General features: G+C 41.7%; 1 protein-coding gene across 1 annotated transcript; it reads left to right on the forward strand.

Moving 5' to 3' along the window:
- Positions 1 to 9,610: 9,610 nt before the first annotated feature.
- On the forward strand, positions 9,611 to 22,665 carry tram1 (translocation associated membrane protein 1). The gene is made up of 11 exons (XM_088919098.1): positions 9,611 to 9,873; positions 11,160 to 11,223; positions 14,664 to 14,785; positions 15,344 to 15,460; positions 16,463 to 16,521; positions 17,511 to 17,595; positions 17,879 to 17,949; positions 18,049 to 18,153; positions 18,672 to 18,815; positions 19,673 to 19,827; positions 20,430 to 22,665. Exons 1-11 carry the CDS (start codon positions 9,751 to 9,753, stop codon positions 20,501 to 20,503), a joined length of 1,119 nt encoding a protein of 372 aa, XP_088775224.1. The 5' UTR covers positions 9,611 to 9,750; the 3' UTR covers positions 20,504 to 22,665.
- The last annotated feature ends 362 nt before the right edge of the window (positions 22,666 to 23,027 follow it).

Below are 23,027 nucleotides of genomic sequence, written 5' to 3' on the forward strand. Positions count from 1 at the left end.
TACAGTAAGTGTATTACCAGTCTTCCATTCAGAGAGCAAAGCAGATGTACTGCCTACTCTGTTCTGCAACAATCATGTTTGACACACAAAATCAAATTTAGGACAAGGACACGTGATTTATTTATTTAAGCACAGAAGATAAAAGGGTGTACATGGTGTGGGGAATATTTTTATGCAGCACCACAGAATGCTTATTCTGCTGTCTGAATGTTTGAGAACGTCATAAACTCTTCCAGTCAGCTAAACCTGTCATTGCCAGAGTCAAACGACAGGTGTGCTGCCTGCTCTGTTCGTGTAAAGGAATTTGCTGGCCTGCAGAAGTCTACAGCCTTGTAGACGCTTTCACAGGTGTCAGCTGAAAGGCTTGTCCAATCAAGTGGACCGCTGTTTGCTGGCCTGGTGATCCAGACCTTTTCTGTCCGTCTCCCCTTGCACATGGATACTTTGTTGACAATAATCTGGAGACGCCCAAATCAAAATTATAATCACAAGGCTGTTGTCCAGTTTTCTTTACTAAATAATCCATCCCATCCAACTGTTCAGCCTTGTGCCTTACGTTTTTACTGTTTCCAGTAGGTTTAGATCATTTAACATGATTGTTATAAGCTGATATCCCTTACAACATGTCTTTGACTTCTAGTGTCAAAGGCCCAGGTAGAAGAGGGTTGTTATTATATTTAATGACATCAACAAACTGGCAATTTGTCCTGAGTCAGTTCCCAATTGGACTGAAGGACTCCATTCTGTGCCTTCAAACTATCTTGTCTAATGTTGTACAAGTGCACATCTTGCACATCTAAGTTCTGTTTTCACTGAATTCTTTATATAAATAACTGTTAGAATTGATTATATAACCTTAAAAAGTACTGTACTCTTTCCTCACTGTAAAAGCTGGCCTTGTGTCCAGGGAGTAGCTGCTATATTTTTGTTATTGGATGTCTAAGGGTGATGAAGTCACTCCATTCACACATTTCAAGGCACGTTTTAATAAGAGTAGTGCATTTTTAATGACTATGAGTAAGCAACTTTCCCGTTAAAGAATTATGTGTTTGTAAGAGTGGAACAGCACTCCTTGTAGCCAAAAAGCTGGGGCCTGCAGCAAGTTTCTTCACTTTTAAAGCTATCTATCAAATTAACACAAAGTATTGTGGTACTTGTCAGTTGTTTCAGTAGCACAGTACTACATCTCACACCAGGGAATGGCAGTGTTTTCTTTCCTTAATTGTGGCCCTAGGAACGTTTTATGAGCCAAGTGTTGTAACGTGGAGAATAAACAGTGGTCACTTCATACGCAGAGCTTCCCAGTTACTGAATTCTTTCAAAGTCGCGGTGGATAAAAATCTAGAATTCAGGACACTGATTCGTGCGTCTGTGGCTTGATTCCGTTACACACGGCGTGGCAACACGCGAGGGTGTGCTCAGTGTGGAGGCGGGGCCCTGGATGAAGGGCTTTTGGCTAAACCGCAGCTGTGGGGCCCTTTAAGACTCACTGAACACTGCCCGGAGGGACAAGCAAGTCCTCGCAAGGGGAGGAGTGTTCCTCTGACAGTCCCGGAGGGGACTGTGACCAAGCGTGAGGCCGTCGTTTTTCCTTCATTTTGTTTTCTTTTCCCGCGGCCGCCGTGTATCTCCACCGGGGCAGGCTGACCCTTTTTCACGGGTTTGAGTTTTTATTTTGTTTTGGCCCTGCGCTCCCTGCTCTTCCAGACCGGACCCCGTTAAATAGGGAAAGTTCACTCTGGACGCCGCGGGTTGCACAGCGGAGCATTATTATTTTTGCTTTTTGTTTCGTTCCCCCCCTTTTGAGTTATTTTCGGTTTTCATTCACCTCACACCGGTGCCTCTGTCCCTCAGTCGGGAAGTCGACTTTAACCAGTGCTCGCTGCAGCTCCTCCCACTCCCACACTGTTACAACAGATATACAGTACTTATTGTTAATGTTAGGCATGTGATAATACACTGTATTTGCACATAAACATTATTTGTGTTGTAAAATTGAATTGGAAGTTCTAAGTAAAATAAACCGATTTACTGTTCATTAAATAATTGCATGAACAGATCTGTGTCTCTTAAACAGATAGTTCTTAAAGGCCATAATTCCAGATCCCATTTGCACTGAACTGCAGAATTATGCTGGAGAAGGGCTCCTTTCTGCAGGTGAGTAACTCATACCTGGCTATTGAACTCGTATATCCGAGACATGGAATTTTCCACTAAAAGTGAGCTTTCCTTACAGGGCTCCAGCCTGATCCAAGTCACATGCATTTCCCTGTACTGTACCTCAGCATAATATGTCATTAAAGATCAAAGCTTCAGCATTAATGCACATAATGACAAATAGCAGGGAATATTTCATCATTCCGTAGAAAATTCCTGGGCTTAAAATGGAAAAACTGAGAAGACTACAAGGAAGTTTAATTCAAGTCTTAAAAATCTACAAAGGCATTGACATATTCAACTCTATCGACTTCTTCAGACTCAGTAATGAAACATGAACCAGCATCAAAAGTGGAAACTACATGGACATAGTTAGTCTTTCCCGGCACGCAACAGGCACAAGGCAGGATACAGCCTGTATGCACAAACTCACACCAGGGCCAATTTTCCCACCAGCGAGTTGATCTACCAGTCAGTCTTTGGACTGTGGAAGGAAACACACACAAACATGGAGAGAACACAAAAACAGGCTGGATAAGATCCGGGATCAATTACTGTACCTCTATAAACCAAATGGGCTGGATGGCAAAAAGGCCTCTTTTCATTCTTTCTAATCTTTCTTACGTTCTTGTCTTTATAACCTTGAGATCTATATTGCTGATAACTTCTAATCTGAACGCGCTACTACATTATAGATGATGTGTTTCATGGAACTCTGCACTTATTCTATTTTTAGAGTTGCTATGAAAAAAACAAACTAAATGGTTAGCCATTTGCTGTTGAGCTGCTACCAAGAAGTACAGCCAGCATTTGTTCAAGTGTAAAATGTCATCCAACCTGGCATAGATAAAAACACATAGTGAGATAAATGAAGGCTGATTGTAGCTTATGAATCTGCCAAGTGCGAGACCTATACTTATAATGTTTACATTTCTATGGGGAAACCCACAGTCAGATTCTAGGCCTTTGAAACAATCTTGTCTCTTTATCATTGCATTAAGATAACATGACTCTTTTATGAGCAACATTTACTACTTGAAGTGAGCCTTCTGTCAGACGTCAAGCAACTCACCCCAGTCTTTACCGATGCAGGGTTGTGTCTTTGATGCTTTTGTAGTGAAAGAAAATGTGGTATGAGCTAACAACTGGCCTTTAGTGAATAAACACATACCTGTATGCCAAAGTAGCCTGCCTGTTGCCCACTTAGAAGGGAATATTCCATTGGGTAGTAGGGCTGTAAAACCACAAAGGTACAGAAGGAACAGATATAAAGAAAATGGCCTGTGCAGACTCGAGCCAGAATGTAATTACTTTTAGGACAGTCTGAATTATTGGCAATGCAATGGTAGTTCAATTACTTTGATTTATAATTGCAGACCTGAAGAATCAATGAGGATTTATTTCATAAGCTCTTAATATGCATACAGTAATGATTTATGTCAGAGTAACTCCATTCATTCAAAATGATGGGCTAGTCATATACTTAATATGCAGATTTAAACTGCCGCCTGAAATAATTATAGCGCTAAACACATTCAAAAACTTTAAAACTTGCAATTATAATTAAGATTGAAAATTCACATGGCAGGTTGAACCTTTAGCTTGGTTATTTATGACTCATGAATGTAACCAAAGGAAACAAGTCCTTAGTAAAGGTTAAGCATGGAAAAATTACATATTCACTTCATCACATGTCTTGAGATGGCTGAAAGCATAATTAAAAACTGAAACATTAAAAAATAAAAGCACACTCCACACTCTCGTAGATTTTGTTTCCAACAAGAAATAGACTGCCTGGATTTTCTTTATTCGATAGCAATGTTTTTCTTGAACGATAAGCATCTGGTTGTTGAGATATAAACTAAAGGCAAAGCAAAACAGTGGTATTGTTGATTTTTGACATTAAATGCTCTATAAATCTCACTTGAGCATGAAATAAAATGGCTGAATAGGTGAGAGATCTGGGAGTAATGTACATGTCTGCCTATGAGGTAAATAAGAACATATGTCCATTATGACTTATGAGAATCGCTTTAAATGAGAGAAGGCCATTCATTCCAACTGACCTATTTGGTTGGTAGTAACTCATAGATCCAGGGATCTCATTGAGGCATTTTTTTAAACAATCCAGGATAACTACAACAACATCGTGACTGTCTAGCTTGTTTGAGACCATTTTGATCTTGTGTAAAAAATGCATTCTGGACTCAGATTTAAGTGCACTTAGTTGTAGTTTGCACATGTATCTGCTGGCTCATGTGTAGTTGCTATGCTAAAGCTTTAAATAATAAAAAGGGGAAGGTTTACTCTGACTGTGCAACCTACAATTATAGAGGGCTATAATCTCTCAGTTCTGCCCTTTAACTGGGTGAACAACTGTGGTATCCGTGACAGAGAAGAGACAGTATTCAAACCCATGGGGTTTTTTTCAGCAGTAAAAGTATTTACTGTGTTAAAGAAAGAACCTACAGGCTTATAGCAGCACACATTTTATTATCCTAGAGATTGGAAACAACGCACCATCAGAAAAACAAGATGAAAAGAAGCAGGTCAAAACTGAAGGGAACACAACCATACATTACACAAGGAGATATCTTCTTTAGCACCAAAAATGTGCACAGCTACGTTGTTTTGTAAAGGCGGTGCTGTAAATATCATGCATGTGTTTCTTAGAAGAAACACTGTTCCGGTTCAGGCTATGTGTTGTGAGCATGTAGTTGCAACACATCATGGGAATGAATATTGTTGAGCTCTTGTCCAGAACCAGTGCTGTGGGAGACGGGATTATCTTATGACTTTCTGCACTTATAAAGTCATATACAGCCAAGCAACCACGGACCGCTGTTTGACCTTACTGATGGGTTTTGTATCTATGACAATTCTTGTCCTACAAGGCCTCCCAATTTGATGGTTCTGAAATATGCTTTCTTTGTGCCCTTTTATTGCAAAATAACATGTTGATCAGGTGGACTTGTGCTTTCACAGACTCCACTAATGTCTTATATGGTACACACACGTACGGACTTGAGCAGGTACTAACAGTTGCTAAAACTGAATTTTATTCTGAACAAAGACAAATGAAGTGCCAGTCTAATGACCTTTCCTTTCATCATAAAACATCAAGAGTGGGTGATAAGTGATTTTAATATGCTAACCATTCCCAGGCAAAGGACACCTGTAGTGTTTAACTGTGTTTATTTTATAGAAATAAAAGGTAGTTCATAACTACCTCAGTAGTTTTAATGAACTTGTTCAGGTGGAAGCGGCTCACTAGGACAGCTGTCAGGAGAGACATATAGGTAAGGTTTAAAGCCAGACTTCCTCCTCGTCACCAAATGGCACATCACAGCAGCCAGCAGCCATATGACCTTGCAGCTCTGGTCAAGCCTGGTCAGTACCTGGATGGGGGACCCTCTGGGAAAGCTTAGGTTGTTGCTGGAAGAGGTGTTAGTGGGGTCAGTAGGTGGCGCTCACCCTGTGGTCTGTGTGGGTCCTCCTAATGCCCCAGTATAGTGATGGGGACACTATACTGTAAAATGGCGCCATCCTTCAGATGAGATGTAAAACCGATGTCCTGACTCTCTGTGGTCCTGACTCTGTAGTAAAATCTAAAAATCCCAGGGCGTTTCACGAAAAGAGTAGGGGTGTAACCCCGGCGTCCTGGCCAAATTTCCCATTGGCCCTTACCAATCATGGTCTCCTAATAATCCCCATCTATGAACTGGTTTCATCACTCTGCTCTCCTCCCCACTGATAGCTGATGTGTGGAGAGCGTTCTGGCGCACTATGGCTGCCTTCGCATCATCCAGGTGGGGCTGCACATTGGTGGTGGTGGAGGGGAGTTCCCATTACTTGTAAAGCGCTTTGAGTGGAGTGTCCAGAAAAGTACTTTATAAGTGTAAGCAATTACTATTATAAATTAATTTATATAATATCTATATTATATAATAATAATATCAGCATCACAATCATAACACATGATTGTTAGTTTCCAGGGAGGCTACAGCATGTCAACAAAAATAACACCTTCATGTATTAAGGTTTATAGCTGTGGCAGGTTGAGATTTCTGGGATGTATTCCATCTACAGAGGTTTACTTCACATCACATTAATAATGCAGTTCAAGTTTAAAAAAACTCCTGGGAACAATGATGCAGCTGATATTTCAGCACCTCATAACAATCTGTTAGCTTGTTTGTCTGCATGCTTTTGTAAACCGAGAAGTGTTTTTTTTGTACCCGTTTTCAGGTTTTCAGGATGAAAACGTGGCTGTGCGTTACCACTCGAAACTCTGGGGGGAAAATGTTCAAAATATTATATTGATTAAACAGATTGCAAATCAAAAGGCAGTTGCATGTCAGTTGATTTTTTAAAAAATCAACAAATGCATGACAGTTTTATCCATGCTATATTTCCTAATCAATCCAGGCAGTTCTGTGAAGCCTTCAAGACTGCTTTTAAGAGATGGATGAATAAGATCCTTAAATCAGTCAGTTTTTAACTTCCACACCAAGTAGGGCGAATAGCATAATATTATCTGTACTCTTTCTTAGTTCCATCACAATTGCCATTAAATTCTGACAAGCTATGATTTGTAACCGCTTGAAAGGTGAAAATACATTTTGACTGCAGCCGTAGAACAGGGGATCGTGATCGTTAATGTTGCTTTTGTTAGCTCCAGAAAAGCAACTTTGTTAGCCACTTCAGCTTGTCACTAAAAATCCCGCCAGAGTTCTTTACCTGCTTGATTTATCTGTGCGATCTAGTGGCGAATTAGTGTTAACGCCAGTGGGGCAGCGTAAACAGTAGGCTGTGATCTTATCTGTTTGACCTTCGCCTGTCACCATCCAATAACTGGCACCTTGCACGATTCAGCCAGACTGCTGGGGAGCCTGTGCTGATTAATCAGTGCACTGTAGCAGGGTCACCAAGGCAGTCCTAGACACTATTCTGACCGTTTCCTTCCTACACCCGGAGTTCTACCGGTTGGAAAACATCCGGTGCAGGAAGGGCAAGCAAGCTCCTCTGCTAAGTGCAAACCAAACTACTGGGCTGTCTGAGCCCACGGGGGCTGCACTATCAGTTCTGTCCACAGACATAGATCAGTGGTTCCCAATCCTGGTCCTGGTGACCCACACACCTATTGATCTTGGGTATAGCCGAGCCCTCCGTTCCACAATCCAACCCTTCATTGACTTCATTATCAGATTAATTGGAGCTGTTTGTTCCCGGCTCTTAAACACGTTGGAGCTTTAACCGCTGTGTTCTGCAAGTAAAATAAAATCCCGAACTTGGGAGTAGAAACACCATGCCAGTATCCCACTGAAGTAGTTTCTTAGCTCAAGTGAGGCTTCGGTGACCCGGCGAAGGCGGGCTGGGATGAACAGCAGCAGGCGTGTGAGTCACCAGGACTAGGACCACTGTTCTGGACCCATGTGGGCCTGCGCCGAGTTAGATCCGTTGGCTCGAGTCTTGGCAGGAGAGCAGCCAGTCCTCCTGTTACCAGGCCAGGAAACCGCACCACGGAGCCGTGCGTCACGAGAGCCGAGTCACGAGGAGCCCCAAGCCCCATGGAGGGGATGACAGCGAAGGCTACACCTTGCTCTGGGTACCACTGTCTGACTCAGTGGCTCCACCTTGAGGTCGTCCTGATCAGTGTCTTTCGGCTTTCACTTTTTTGGGGGTCTGTGTCTTGTTATTTCCTTTGTCTGAATTCTCTGAATTTACTAGACTGAACGTACTAAATGTAGCGTACTAAACTAAATTTTCTATTTTTCCTCTTTAACTGAAATATAATTCACTACTAAGCATTTTCAGGTCGATTCTTGATTTTTGTTTGCTGCACGTAGAGATCTTAGTCATAAACATGATTCCAATGCAAACCCCCCACTTAAATAAAGAGCCATGTTAAAGATGTGATACCAGCAAAGAGGAACTAGTTTCATAAAACATCTCAGTCCCTCAAATATGCATTTTAGCATGCTTTAAGAATGTGTAGTTTTAAGATATCACGTTCAGATTTACAATATATAGAAAGGAGACTATGTCTAGTCAAAATGACCTCTGGACCAATACAACAGTTTAATATTCTATACATTTGGTATGGGATTCAGGCTGGCATTGAGTGACAGGGGTGACCTTTTTACTTATTCTTAAATGTGAATGTCAGATATGTTCAACCATCATCATTGTCAAACATATATCGAAACAACATAACCTTGGGTTTCTCTGACAAGAAGTCATGCAGCACTAGCTGTCAAGACATGAAGTCTTATCATTCAAGGGATAAGGAACACTTTTAATCATAGCTCACTAGTGGAAAGATAAACACCCCTTGAGGTTCTTGTTTTTTGAATGAAAGAAACACAAACCATTTCATCCTATTTAAAGAGTTGATGGTTCACATTTTTAAACACATGACGAATCGATTTAAAAGAACACGCAGAAGCCAAATTGCATTTGTGTAGGATATAATTTGTTATTGTTTATTTAGGTAAACATGGCTTTGACTCCACTATAATGTAGTATAAGGATAGCACCAAGTCAGTATACAAAATATTGAATATGATTTCAATCATCTGTACATAATAAAGCAAGGCCCTCAGTTTAATTATTTGAAAAGTGCGATATGGATCCCATTGTTATGCTAATAAAACTTTGTGAGGCTATTAGTGTGAACATCTGGTTTCACGTGGAAACTTTAACAATTACTGTGGAATAAGGTATGAGGACTTTTATCTAAAGTTCTTCTTAAATTGTGTATTTCTGTCAATTTTGCATTATAAGGAAGAGGGGCTCTTTCATTCTAAATAACAAAGTCATCAGTAACACAGTAATCTCTGTAATTTAGTCTACTACAATGAAACCTTAGACTACTGGTCTGAACACTCAGCAGGAAAATTAAATCTTTTCAGCTAACCCCGGTGCAGTTTATAAGCTGCGTGCTGTCTCTGACACTAAACTAAAAAAAAATCAAAGCATCGTTCATTGCTTGGTGGCGTTGGTTGTATAAGGAAGTGCATTTCACTGATAAATCATGAACGTGTGAACACGCCAACCACCACAGATGCATTTGTGCCCAACAATGGGTACAGTGCCCCTAGCACTTAATTCTCATCGCTGTACCGTGCGATATTCAGATTGCATACAGATAATGCCCGCAAAAGCAGTCCAGATCGCAACCTGTGGTGCATGAAGTGCGTCGGTTTGCCTCGCCGCACATTTTTTTTTCTTTCTTTTTTTTTTACCTCTTTTCACGGGCTTTTCATCCGGCAGCGTCGACCCGAGCCGAAGCCGTCGCTGAAAAGGCGCACTCCAGCACCAGGCTGGCAGGCAGGCAGGCAGGCAGCCAGCCAGCCACGCATCCTGATGTGACTCCACACGGCCAGGTGGCGCCGCCTTAAACTGCGAGGGCCAGCGCAGCGGCTCTGCCCCGTCTTCATCAGCCAGCAGTGTGTTACGGTACGGCAGCAGGGGTGGCAGAGAGCAGCCGCGCTTGTAGTAGACGTATTCCTGTCCTTACCAGCGGTTTTCCAGCGGCCGGCGGGGGAGGAAGAACAGAGAAATCAAGGCTGCAGCAAACAATTAATCAACATGGGCATCCGAAAGAAATCTAGCAAGAACCCGCCTGTCTTTAGCCACGAGTTTGTTATCCAGAACCATGCAGACATCGTTTCCTGTGTTGCTATGGTGTTTCTGCTCGGGTTGATGTTTGAGGTAGGAAAATGCGATTTTTTTGCTATTTTAGGTCTTGGACTTCATCGCGGCTTCTTCTTCTTATTATTTTATGGTGTCGAGGGGGAACATGAGATCCTTGAGATTGATTGAAAGATACTTCAGATAACTGAGCCTCTGCGATACGAGGATAGACGGTCACACCACTTCCTCGACAAAATGAATAAAAGTTTTTAGAGGCCCTTTCGCGTGTTTATTTCTCAACCCTTTTTTATTGGCACATTGAGTTTGTTCGTATCGTGTACGTGAAGCTTAAAATAGTAGCAATTAAGGGTGACAGCAGATGATAAGCGAGTTAGTAAAGACATACTCTTAATTTCGACCGAACTTTTTATTAAAAGAAAACGCAAGAACAAAAACAACGAAAATAATTGCCTGTAGTGATCTGCAGTTCAGGTTCTAGAATTTATTGAGGTGTAATCATGTGGTCGTAATGATAATGGTGCATCTCTAAACTCGCCGTTTTTTGTGAGATTTAAGTGTTACGTGGCATTCACTCAGTGACTGGTAACTATCTGGCAATCCCTGATCTTAAAAAAAAATGGATGTCCAAAGGCAGCGTAAACTGCCGAAACATAAAAATGCGTTTCTGAGCTCAAGATGAACACTTGGAGTGCAATGCAAGACGATTGATTTGCAAGATTAAGTATTAAAACAACCAGAGCCATACGCTGAACATTAAATTTTTTTCCTTGAGTGCGAAGCGGTGCACCTTGGGAGATGAAGTCCTTCCTGGGAGTGTTTTTTTTTCCTCCCTGGGAAGCGGTACACCTTAGAGCTCAGCGTTAACAGGACTACAGCTCCCAGCGCTCTGTGCGCTGAACGCGCTCGGCTTGAGCGAAACACGTTTTAGTAAGGTGACGTGTACAGTGCTGTTGAATGTGAACTCAGGCGCGCTGGGTTGACAGGATTGTGCCGTCTGCTCTCAAGATGAATAGGAATGCTCTATTACTGCTAGAATAAATGCAGATCATTGCCATTTTATATACTTCCGCTTGCGTTTGACTGTTTGGTCGTCAACAAAATGTTTTTGTTGTTAAACAGCTTCCTATTCACACTCGTTAGTCGACTGACAAGTTAAATCACTGTAGTGTTGGCCACTGGTCCAGATTTCCTTTTTTTTTAGCGGTGCTTTGGCGAATAGTGGTGTGGTTGGTTGGGTTCAGTTACACTCCCCAAAACCTAGTCTTACTCCGCATAATGTAGCGCAAGCTTAATTACAAAGAAAACGTGGATAAAGGGATTTCTTTTTTCCTCTTTTGCTACAGGTTACTTCCAAAGTGGCTGTTTTGTTCATTACCGTCCAGTATAATGTTACTATTTCAGTAAATGGTAAGTGTCTTTCTCCACAATTTGCCGTTCCTGTATGTTTTACAGCAACAGTGTGTTTTGAGGACGTTTCATTCCATAACTTCATCTGACCACAATCGTCGTTTTGTAAGAAGCTCAGCTACAAGTGCCCAGAGATGACACCTTTAACTTTTTTGTGTGTGATATATTTTCACTCCACTTCGGCAGTTTCATGTTACTAATTTTTGTTTGTTTGTACTGTCCACGGAGGTGTTAGCTGAACTTTAACTTCCACAGCACTATGTGGAAGAAACACAGAGATAGACAACTCTTTCATTTTGTTTTACATTTGTAATTTTTCTTTCCCGGTGGGATAACCAACTGGGTGTACATCCGGACATTTTTCCTGCTTCCTCAGCCCATTGTGCTGTGAGAGGGGAATGGAATTTTACCTCAAGTGTGCTGTTTATTATCTGAAGATCAGTGATCAGTCCCCAGTAAACATAATGCTATGCTTTGCATTGATTTGTTTACTGTGCAGCGAGTTCTTGCCAAAATGCTTTTACAAATTCTTCAGGTACTGAATCTCTTTAATTTTAGAACCCGGCACCGTTCTCTCAGAACCTGGGTGTGTTGAGTTGATTTTGATGTGACTAAATTAAAAATCAAGTTGGCGGGACCTTCCTTGTGATGTCAGAAATATAAGAATATCACATTTACTACCCCCAGACTGTCTTTGAAATCATTTTACCCACTGGATCTGTTTGCATTTATCGTAGGAACTGTATAAAGTATGCAAATTAGTGGAGGCCATTCAGCCTATCTAACTGATTTTGTAGTTTAATCGCCAAGTGAAAATAAACTTTGTCCTGTGTTAAAAGTACCCAGAGCTTGGGCCTCACCTCTGAAGCCTGTTCCAAATACCCATCACTCTGTAAAAAAACAGTTTCTGCCCTAACGGAGTATCCTTTTGCTTTCCTATGGTGGAAACTACATGCTTGTTTCGCTGCTGAGTATGAAGTAGTCCCCTGAGTCCTCCCTGTCGACTCTTCTCAGGATCTCGTATATTTGAATCAAATCGCTCACGCTAACTGAGCCAAATCTGATTTTGAAAGGATTGGACTCCCTTAACTGCTTGTATATTGACAGGCAACAATATCCTTGTGGTTGTGCTTGATAAGTGCTAAGCTTTCTGAAGCTGCGTCTTGATAGTTGTGCTTACAGGGGTTTCTGGCAGCCCTTGTATCTGGCTGTTATCACTTATGCTGCTGGACAATTTACTGAAGCATTTGGTGTGTGCCGCCACCCCACAATTCCAGTTACAAATCCAAAGCTCTTAACCATTCCTTCGCGGTGCTGTTCGATGGTGCTTGAACTTCAGCACCTGCCTCACAACTGCCTGTAATGATCTGTAGATGACTATCCGAAACAGGACACAGTTCAGTAAGCAGCAGGCAGTTTACCTGGACCTGTGGTTTGGCTCACTTCTTCATGAAAGTGCATTGCTGCAGGTTCTGTAGAAACGGAGCAAGAAATATCCAGATATTTTCGGATTTTCTCAGCTTCCAATAGGGAGTGTATCTTTTTTTTTTTTAAAAAGAGGATTTCCTTGTTTGTGTTTCAGGCTCTTCAAAGGAAGCCCTAATAAATAGGATTTTGACCTCAAGCCTCACAGGCTTGGTCAGTTTGTTTTCACAATCTGAGAGCTCCATTTAGTCTATCAGGATGCTAAAAAACTATTCTGCAATTTCAGCCAGTCGTACAGCTTAGTAGAAACGTGCCTCCAATACTGTGACTGCCCAGTATGCTCTGCTGCCTGAGCTCCATTATGCTGCACTTTCATTCTCAATTCAGTATCGCCAGTGTTAAACTGGATCCAGTTTACATGTAACTTCACCATAGTTGTTCCAATTCTTGCCAGTTCTTCTGGCTTGAAGTCTTTTTTTCAACATGTTCAAGAATATTGAAAATCTGTGCCAATACTTTGAAAATTGATAAGCTCAAACGAGCGATTTTCCATTATTTGTGAAAAACTTCCATCTTGAGAAAAGTGCACACCTAAAGCCTGCACTCACCAGGATCTTTGTGCTAGAGGCTGTCCACAGTAAAATCGGACTGCTGTACTCTGGAGATATGGGGGTTGGGGGGGGGGTTACCACATATGGAGATGTTTTTTTCTTAGTGAAGCGTGTTTTGACTCTGAACTGGGAACAGCTGAGCTCTAAACACTTCCTGTGTGTTGCAAGCGCTTGTTTCAGTTCCTAATTTCTGTTCTGATTTTGAAATTGCTTGAAGTATTTAATCATTCTGCAGTACTTCAAAGCTCATATTTTTTACATTTAACTAAACTGAAGGTTTCTTGAGTTCACAAAGTTGTTCTCTTAAATGAAAACATCTTTTGTTTCAAGTTAATAGCAATACTTGATGGTTTCTTACATCTTGGAAGATCTTGGAAGATAACTGGTATTATTCCGAATGGTGTATTGTGAGATGTTTTGTGAGTGAGGGTACGATTCTTACGAAGGTATATCTTGCTCTACAGATTCAAAAGAATGCCTGCAATTTGTGCAAATTAGCACAAAATGTAAATTAGTACTGTTTTTTTAGGTTTCTTAAAATAGTAGATCCCAGATTTCATAGAGATCTATCATGATCTAATCAAATCAATAGCTTATGGAAAGGATCAGTGTTTACTAAAGTGTAGCTCAACTGTTGTCATGGGAACAGTTTTCTAAAATCCCATAATCCCTCAGGTGTGGAAGATTGTTTCTGAATGTGTGTGAGAATAATGATTTCTTACACTCATATCGCACTTTTCTGGACACTCTATTCAAAGCACTTTACATGTAATGGGGACTCCCCTCCACCAAGCCCCCACCTGGATGATGCGACGGCAGCCAGAGTGCGCCACTACGCTCACCACACATCAGTTATTCTGTTATCAGTGTCCCCGTCACTATAATGGGGTATTATGACCCACACAGACCGTAGGGTGAGCACCCCCTACTGGCCCCACTAACATCTTTTCCAGCAGTAACCTTAGCTTTCCCAGGAGGTCTCCCAGCCAGGTACTGGCCAGGAGCTGTTGGCTGTCAAGTCTGCAGGGGCGTGAGTGTCAGGTATTGCTCTGTACTGACTTGTGAGACTGGCACTAGAGTTTGTACCAAAACTGTCTAATGGAGGTGCTGCCTGGATCTTCTCCGTTTTAAATTCCCATTAGAGCGAGCTGTCTTGTCTGTGGTTGAACTTTTGTCCTCCCTTGACTGCACAGCTTTGTTCCCTTCATTTCTAAAAGGTGATGGACCTTTTCTTGTAGTGTTTTTTTTATACAATCAAAACGACTGTGTTGAAAATGAGATTTGTAATTTGTTTCTAAAACGACCTCCCACATCTCAAAATGTGGGGTTTCAAATGAGAGAGCTGTCTATATATTTCATGAAGTGGACCGCCACTGGGTTTTAAAATGAACTGTTGTTTTCTAGATGGTCCTGAGGAAACCACGGTGAACTATTTTCGTCATGGTCTGAAGGATTTGGCCACTGTTTTCTTTTACATGCTGGTGGCGATTATCATGCATGCCATCATCCAGGAATATGTTCTGGATGTAAGTATGGAAAGCCACACTTCCGATTTTTAAAGTTTCCTAGTTAGTTAGGTGTGCATCCCTTGCTAGTTAACAGTAATGACCAGTGATGCCTTTATTTCTGTGTTTTTTTTATTAGTATTTTACTTCTGCATTTTTTACACATCTGGTCATATCGCGGTTATGCAGTCGAGAATGTTTGCAGCTGTTTAGTTTTTTTAAAAACTGGGGGGCAGAACTTCGGACCATTTTTCCTATTTTCCTCAATCTGAAATTTGTGAAAAAAGTGAAGAAAAATAAAATGGGTACAGTCCTGCGATAAAGGATAATTTGTATTTGGAAGCATAATGAGCACAAGCTGTATCTGAAGTGCCAGCAACCTGAGAGGAAGCATTTCTTATAGTCGCACGTTTTGTAAATCTTGGGGGGAATCTGAAATGTGCAATTGAAGGAGGCAATATGTGAAATTGTATATAACAGTAGTTTGAATGAAGCTATTCTTATTCTATATAAAGTATTGTAAAATATCAAATATTTTATGTAAGATGTTGTTGTGAAGGCTTGTCTGTTGTCACCTAGAAAATCAACAGGAAGATGCATTTTTCCAAAACGAAGCACAGCAAGTTCAATGAATCTGGGCAGCTCAGTGCCTTCTACTTGTTCTCCTGTGTTTGGGGAGCGAGCATCATCATGTCGGTGAGTGCGTCAAAAATCCGTGTCAGTCCGAATTGTGTGCATCTTGGGAACAAAAACTTAAGAGAACCAGAAGTGCACAAATAGGTGATTTTATGAATGTGGGGATCAACATTCTTCAGTTTCTTTTGCTTCTAGTGGTGCATCACTGGTTGAAAAACAGCTCCACTTTAACATGACAGATGGAAAAGAGGGCTGGGATCATGCACACTGTTCCTCTGGAACATGCTGGCTGCTATTGTGCTCCGGTGTTTGACAGCAGAGCTTGCAGGGATAGGGGGAAGTGATGAGACTCTCACAAGCTGGCATTTATCTGGCATTGTCCTTGTCCACACTTGCTCTTGCCCGCTCTGGGCAGCCCTCTGCCTGTTGCATATACTGCTGCCCAGACTGAGCTGGCCAAGCCTGAGCTCTGGGAATCCACGCCCGCTCTCGCTGAGACTCGGACACGGTCAGGAGGCCCCGCAAATGGTTTTGTTTGAAAATATGAAAATAAACATTTCATGGTTTGTGTTGGCAATAATAATAATTTTAACAGCCGGAATGAATTGAACTTTCTTGATGTTTGCACTGGTGGCTTTTAAAGCCAGTGCAAGGTGGAATACATTTCTTGTCTTGCCTTCAGCTTGACTTTCAGGATCCATCACCAGTCAACCTGGCCTTTTTCTGACTTGACGTGACAATTGAAGTAACAAGTAGCTTGATCAGAATATTTGCAAGTTTTTTTTTTACTCAGAAGTTTGGCATTTTATTTTACTTACAGAATAGTTAAACGGCCATCTCCCAACAGGTTTAAAAGCTAGGAACAGTGAAACGAATCCTCTCATTATGTGGGTTAAGGGTTTAATTGTTTAACCAAGAGCTTAGCTAGAATAAAACCCTGCAAGTTTGTGGCCCTTTATCATCAGAGGTGTCTTGGGGAATAAAGACCAGCTAACCAAAATGTTAAGCAAGAACAACCTCTGTTCTTCTTGAGACAATTTTTTTTATTTTTGTTTTGATCAGGAAAATATTTTGGCTGACCCTGCCAGTTTATGGGAAGGATATCCCCACCGCTTAATGCAGTAAGTAGGATCTTAATTAATTTGATATACAAAAAAAACTGGAATGTGTGCCCTGTAAGGGTCTTGTTAATATCCTATCTGTGTGTTAAAGTAAATGTCTGGGTTAGATCATCAATGCATGTCAAAGGAATTCCGACATACTTTAATTATGGATTTGGCAGACTTGTTTAATGGCCACATGTAAGTGCAAGAGCAGGAAAAAAGGAGTGCATTTTTAATCAAAGGGCGCTTTCCCAAAGTTTGGCCATTTGATGTGAGTTAACAGTAGTGTGAGTCACTGGAAGCCATATATGAAACCTGCAAAAGCTATATAATCAAACCAAATGACCAGAGATCGCTTTGCATGACAGTTCTGTGCTCCAGATGTCCCTCATAAATGTCCCTACAAAACATCTCTGCTTTCCAAAGAAATATGTAATGCTCTTTATCAATTATTTGAGATAGATGCTAAATAAACCAAAGATAAAGGAAGAGCCCAGTACGTGTCCTCCTTGATGGGGAAAAATTGTTCTCTATACAAGCGTATATATGAGTGTGTTTTTGGAAAAAGTGCCTAATTCTAACCATTCTGGTCTGTGTGAAGCTGCAAGTGAATGACATGCAAATGTGAACTCGCCTTCACAGAAACATGAACTGAACGTCAACTGAAACAAAAGGTTTGTAAGAGAACCACAGTTCAGATCAAACAGGAAGGAACAGGTGTGAAAACACCTCAGCCTACAGCATACAGATGTCATAGATTGTAAAGTTTTAGTAGTTTCCGGAATAAATTACCGGGATGCAAGAATTAATTCGTGCAGAAATAAATGGCAGCCTGGAAGTCATTAGAAGTGAGGCGGGAGCAGATCTTAGGACCTACAGGGACTGATTTGAGGTTTGGGGTGATGGTGGAAGTTGCTTCATCCACTGTCATCCTCTCCATTGCTCATTGCGCTGTGTTGGGTTTTCTCATTCGATTTTTTTCCATGTGATCCATTCTCTGTCTTCAGATTCCAGATGAAGTTTTTTTACATCTGTCAGCTGGGATATTGGTTGCATGCTTTCCCAGAGCTGTATTTCCAGAAAACCAAAAAGGTAAGTATGCATCGTTTTTAGGCTCAAGGGCTCCTCTGCCTGACGTTTTCTGGTGGCTGATCCATCTCAGGTTGGGAAGAACTATTACTGCTTGGAACTGTGGCTTCGGGTTTTTGTTTTTATTCTTGACGGTGACGGTTTGTGTTGTTGAGGTATTGCCCCTGCACGTTGGAAACATTCCTTCACACCGCTAACCTGCTTTGCTTGTTCACGATTTATTTCTGTGACTGACAGTCTTCTAGCACTTTGATAACACTATTCTGTTTACCTTTTCACATTGCAGGAGGATATTCCACGCCAGGTGGTGTACATTAGCCTCTACCTGGTCCACATCGCGGGCGCATATCTCCTCTCGTGAGTACCTGTGAAGAGTGATGTTGACCAAGTCCAGGAGGGGGGCTGGGCCAGTGCAGGTGGGCTAATCTCAGGTGTGTCTGGTGTCTGTCCCCACAGCTTGAATCGCTTGGGCTTGGTCCTGTTGGTGCTGCATTACTTCGTGGAGCTCCTGTTCCACATGTCCCGCCTCGTGTACTTCAGCAATGAGAACAGGCAGACTGGGTAAGCGGCCGAGCATGTCCGTGCGGGGAAAGGGTATGTCGAGCTCAGGAGCCTAGACAGGCTGCGTCGGTGTACAACGGTGTATTGAAGTATGTAGGAATGCTGACCTCTAGCAATCAGGCTAAATGTGTGTGAGGAGTGGACATAGATTCATCGTTCAGGCTTGCCTTTGATGTGTCTTGTAAGAAGTGACAATGCACCACATTATTAAATGCTGGTTATGAGCAAGCAATAATGAGCCTAACACGTGAATCCGTTCAAGGAGAATCAGGGAAGGGCATACTTTTCCCTCTGAGACGTTAGCTTTCTTCTGTGAGTTAATTTTGTCGCCTCACTGCGTAGTAATGGACGGTGTTCTTCCAGACAGAGTGCATTAATGTCCACACGCTTTTTCTGTGCGCTTCTGCTGCGGGCAGGCAGCAGGCCTGAGGAGCTGGTCCTGGAGTGGCAGTGGCTGTGCTCGGGACAGCTCCCGGCTCTGCCCCGCCCGTGGGGTGACATCTCCGTGCGCGTTGCAGGTTCACGGTGTGGGCTGTCCTCTTCGTCCTCGGCCGGCTGCTTACGCTGTCTCTGTCGGTGCTGGCGGTGGGGTTCGGCCTGGCGGGCGCCGAGCAGCAGGGTCTGGACATCGCCGAGGGCAACTTCAATGCTCTGTTTGTCAGGTAAAGCTGTAGAAAACAAATTTTTGCCGGTTTTAGAAAAAAAACACTTTAAAAGTGTTTTGGAGGATTTTAGGAATGTTTCACTTTTTTGTGAGGGAGTGTCCTGAAGTTTGTTCAAAATATATGGACATTTATGCAAAGGCTGGTCTCATTTGGACTATTTTTCATTTTTTTTTCCTAAACTGTTTAAGTTCTCTGTAAATGCAAGAACTCCTGAGGGAGGAAGCTCGTAGTTGTGGGTTCTAAGAGAGCTAGGGCAAGGACCAAGAACTGGGAGGTTACCAGTATGGACACCACAAAGCAGCAGTGTGGAGGAGTGGTCATGGTTCTGGCCTCGTCAGCTGGAAGGCTGTTGAGTCACGTTCCTGGTGAGCCACTGCTGTGTCCTTGAGGAATGTATTTCATCTGGATTGGTCCTGTAAAATATCCAGCTGTATATACAGTACGTGTGCAAACATAAGTTGCTTTAGATAAAAGCGTCCTCCGAATTAGTAGCTCAGGTATGAAGCAGTGTTGGGCCTTTTGGTATCAGTTAAATTTGGTAGCGATAAACATGCCCACTGAGATTTTTAGCTGTAGAAGCATGCAGATGATGCAGGCCGATATGAAAATAACTTGACAATAGTAGTTCAGCTGTATCAGCATGCATGGGCTGCAAAGGAGCAAGTAATAGGTTTATTCCATGCTGAAAAAAAAGAAGAAAGAGAACACAACGTTTCGGCCGTGGAGCCTTCTTCAGGTGTCGACACCTTTGATTAATATTCACAGATGCTAGACACTGTGGTTGTGCATTGTATGATGTGCAACCCACCAGTGTAAGATCCTTTATTAAAGCAGAAGGTGTTTTTCTGCCGCAGGATCACCGTGCTGGCTGCGATCTGTCTGACCCAGGCGTTCATGATGTGGAAATTCATCAACTTCCAGCTGCGAAGGTGGAGAGAGCGTGCCCAGGCTCAGGCAGTGAAGAAGAAGGCGGCTCCTGCTAAAAGCAGGTCATCTAAAAAAGACAAAGGTCAGTGGCCCAGGCGACCTCGTAAAGCAGCTGTTGACTGCGAGCCAGTTACTGGTGTTCATGGGGGAATGGGAGGAGTGAAGCAGTTTGCTTCCCTGCGTCCTGCAGAGCAGACCAGTGGGAAAAGTCCACCCCTCATGAGCACCAGTTGCTCAGAAAGCCAAATGCATCTCCTGTTGGGCCGAGAAAAACTGAGGAACTTTTCTTTCACTAAGTAGGCAGTTCACTTTGCTTTTGTAGTCATAAGGGAAAAAGTGGGTTGTGTTGCAGACGGTATAGAATTGAGTAAAGAATGTGTTATGTCCTAGATAAATATTTCTCAGGGTCCCAGTTCGTCTCGGGTTTTCTTGAAAAATATTGAGAGAGAGTTGATACGCCAGTGCGATGAAGAACACAAACGTGTCAGGACCCAGTGACCATTTATGGCCGAGGTACAGCCTTTCACACTTTCTGTTGCCTGACCACAAAAATGCAACTGGGGTTACAGCAGCGGTTTGAAATGACCGCGTGGGTCTGTTATGGTCAAGGCTTTTTCTGTGCGCCTGTCGGTTAAAATATTTGATTTCCTTGACCTGAAGAAATGTTTTTGGCTTGCTTTTCAGCTAACGGTGTGAACGGGGCACTTACTCCCAATGGAGCAGAGTCTTCTAGAGTTAAGAAAGAGAAGTCATCGTAATAAAGACGCAGAGCCTCCACCAGTGAGCCAGCACCTCCCCCAGTCCTCTGCATTCCAGAATCCGCCCCTTACTCGAGGAACACGTTTTGTTCTTTATTCTGTCAAATGGGAAGTATAATTTACTGCAAGGTCTCAAAGCAAATAAGCACGGCACGTGCTTGGTCACAATCAATGTTAGAAAGCATCAATTTGCAACCTAAAACTGTATGAAAGCTCAAAATCCACAAAGATATGAAAGTGCCTAATAGATACATGCTGGAAATTTAGGTGTATCAGAAATTCTCCACATTGGCACATGTGAGACCGTGCTGTGGAAAACTATTGTTTTTACCATCCGTTGCGTATGGTTCTCACACAGAGTTGGCTTTGATCAGGTCTTGCAAAATCGTTTTAAAAGATCCCCTTCTCCTGCTGCAAATCCTGGCATCCTCCTCGCTGTTCTCAAAGTTAGGAGTTTGTTATTGGCGATTAAGGAACAGTATTCCGAAATAACCCATTTCAATGTTCAGGAAATTAACGGCATTTCAGTACAGGGTATCTGGGGAGCCTTTACAGACATCTGGATGCCAACATTTCCAAGGGAAATTTTACACAGGATGAGACTTCAGTGCAAATGGATATACAATACTGAGGTTATATTTTTAACAAACCCTCAGTCTTGGAAAAGCAACCACTTAACCTATAAAAAAAGATGTCTTAATCTTCTTGCTTTTAATGCAACTAGAAATGACCAAAACATTGTTTCACTTTTTTCATTGGTCCTAGTCATCTCTTGTTCTTGTAATTTAGCTTCAGACATGACCCCTCTTATCAAAGACCTTAAGAGCAAGCCGCGGCAGGGTAATGTTTTGGCAGTATTGAGTAGGAGACCAGCACCTGTGGTTGTCAAGCCAGTCTTTTCACTATGCCAAATGTGGCTGAAGCTAATGTTTCCATTCCAAACCCTGTCAAGTGTACTTAGTTATTTTTTTAACACAACCAGTTAGTCTGCTTTGGGTTTGAATATTGCAAATCTTCTTCTCAGGAATGTGGTCTTTGTGCGCTTCTGTGGACCTGACTAAAAGCTGACCCAAAGGGATCAGCCGAGTTTTGTACCCAAAACGACCTTGGTAGTTCAATATTGAAACTACATTGTAGCATTTAAAACCAAGGTGTTTCTTTCATTGATATTTCTTTTTTTTGCACAGGAGGATATATAATATATGCGTGTGGTGTCAAAATTGTCAGCTTCTTGTTGTGTGTAAATAAATTTTATTCCATACCTTTTGGTAAAAAAATAGGATTGGGAAAGGTTTTCATCTTAATTACTGGCGTTTTCACTTCTTGTCCTGTCCTGTCTTGACGGTGTTAACTGGCGATTTGAAACGGTGGTAAGCACTATCAGTTCTGTGGGATGTGTTCAGAGTGGATTGCTGGGAAGGAGTTAACATGACATTTTGGGAGTTAACACCGAAACGGAGCCAAGAGCTTTGTCTTTTTTCCACCCCATAGTGTTTGTGTCTCTGATTTGAAAATTGTGATCATAAAACGGGTTTCTAGGATGCATTTACTTATTCAATCAAAGGGTAATTCTATATGAGAACTGAGACATTAATTGCCATTGACTCAAGGCCAGTGAAAGGATTTATTTAGACATGAAATCAAATTCTGTGAAGTGACAATTGCGAGAAGTTAAACTGCATTATTAATGGAAATGACAGGTGATTTCTGATTCCTCTCCATGACCTTTTCAAGCCATCTTGCATACAACATACAAGCTTAAGTTTTTAAAAGGGAAACAGAATACTGTGCTGTTTTTTTAAATATGTGCATATAAATACACTGATTAAAATCAAATCTTTTACTTATATACCTGGAAAGCATATTTTTTAGATAAAGATCTATATTTATACAACTTTGAAGACAGCTGTTTCTTTCTATATAAGTGAAAGTGTTTGAAAAAAGAAATTAAGATGTTTTAATAATGACCAAGTTTTTCCATTTTTTCAATCGTCAGATTTGTATGCCTATGTAACTTTACACCTTGTATGAAAACCATGGTTATGGCTTCAATGGTTATAATTAAACTGACAGAGGTTCCTTGTGTGTTACAGGATTCAGTAAGTTTAGCCTCTTGTTAGGTTTTGTGTGGAAATGGTCTGAAATAAAGGAAAAGGCTGGGATGCAGATTGTCTTTCATTATTTGCGGTCTATAAACCTAGAAGAAGGTTTATACCTGAAGAAGGCTCCACGGCCGAAACGTTGTGTTCTCTTTCTTCTTTTTTTCAGCATGGAATAAACCTATTACTTGTTCCTTTGAAACCTAGAAAATGCCTGAAATGGCAGAGGAATGCAAGAATTTGTAGCTCACAACTGTCAATGAGATTAAAACTCTTGTATACTTATTTAATATAAACATTCTGACCTAAAATAAGAAAAGAAATGCTATATGTAACCCGAGTGTCTACTCAGGTTTTGAACTATTTTTAATGTCGCCTTAAAATCATAGTGACCCGGAAATACCAGTTTTCAGAATTGTACCCTG

Source organism: Atractosteus spatula, chromosome 6 (genome assembly GCF_055471065.1).
Source record: "Atractosteus spatula isolate fAtrSpa1 chromosome 6, fAtrSpa1.hap1, whole genome shotgun sequence".
NCBI lineage: Eukaryota > Metazoa > Chordata > Actinopteri > Semionotiformes > Lepisosteidae > Atractosteus > Atractosteus spatula.

What these genes read in the sequence shown, in the direction of transcription:
- tram1 (XM_088919098.1), top strand. Translation starts at nt 9,751, where the DNA reads ATGGGCATCCGAAAGAAATCTAGCAAGAACCCGCCTGTCTTTAGCCAC. An exon ending in ATTTCCAGAAAACCAAAAAG is followed by an intron (nt 17,596 to 17,878) that starts GTAAGTATGCAT and finishes TTCACATTGCAG; the next exon opens with GAGGATATTCCACGCCAGGT. An exon ending in GTCATCTAAAAAAGACAAAG is followed by an intron (nt 19,828 to 20,429) that starts GTCAGTGGCCCA and finishes CTTGCTTTTCAG; the next exon opens with CTAACGGTGTGAACGGGGCA.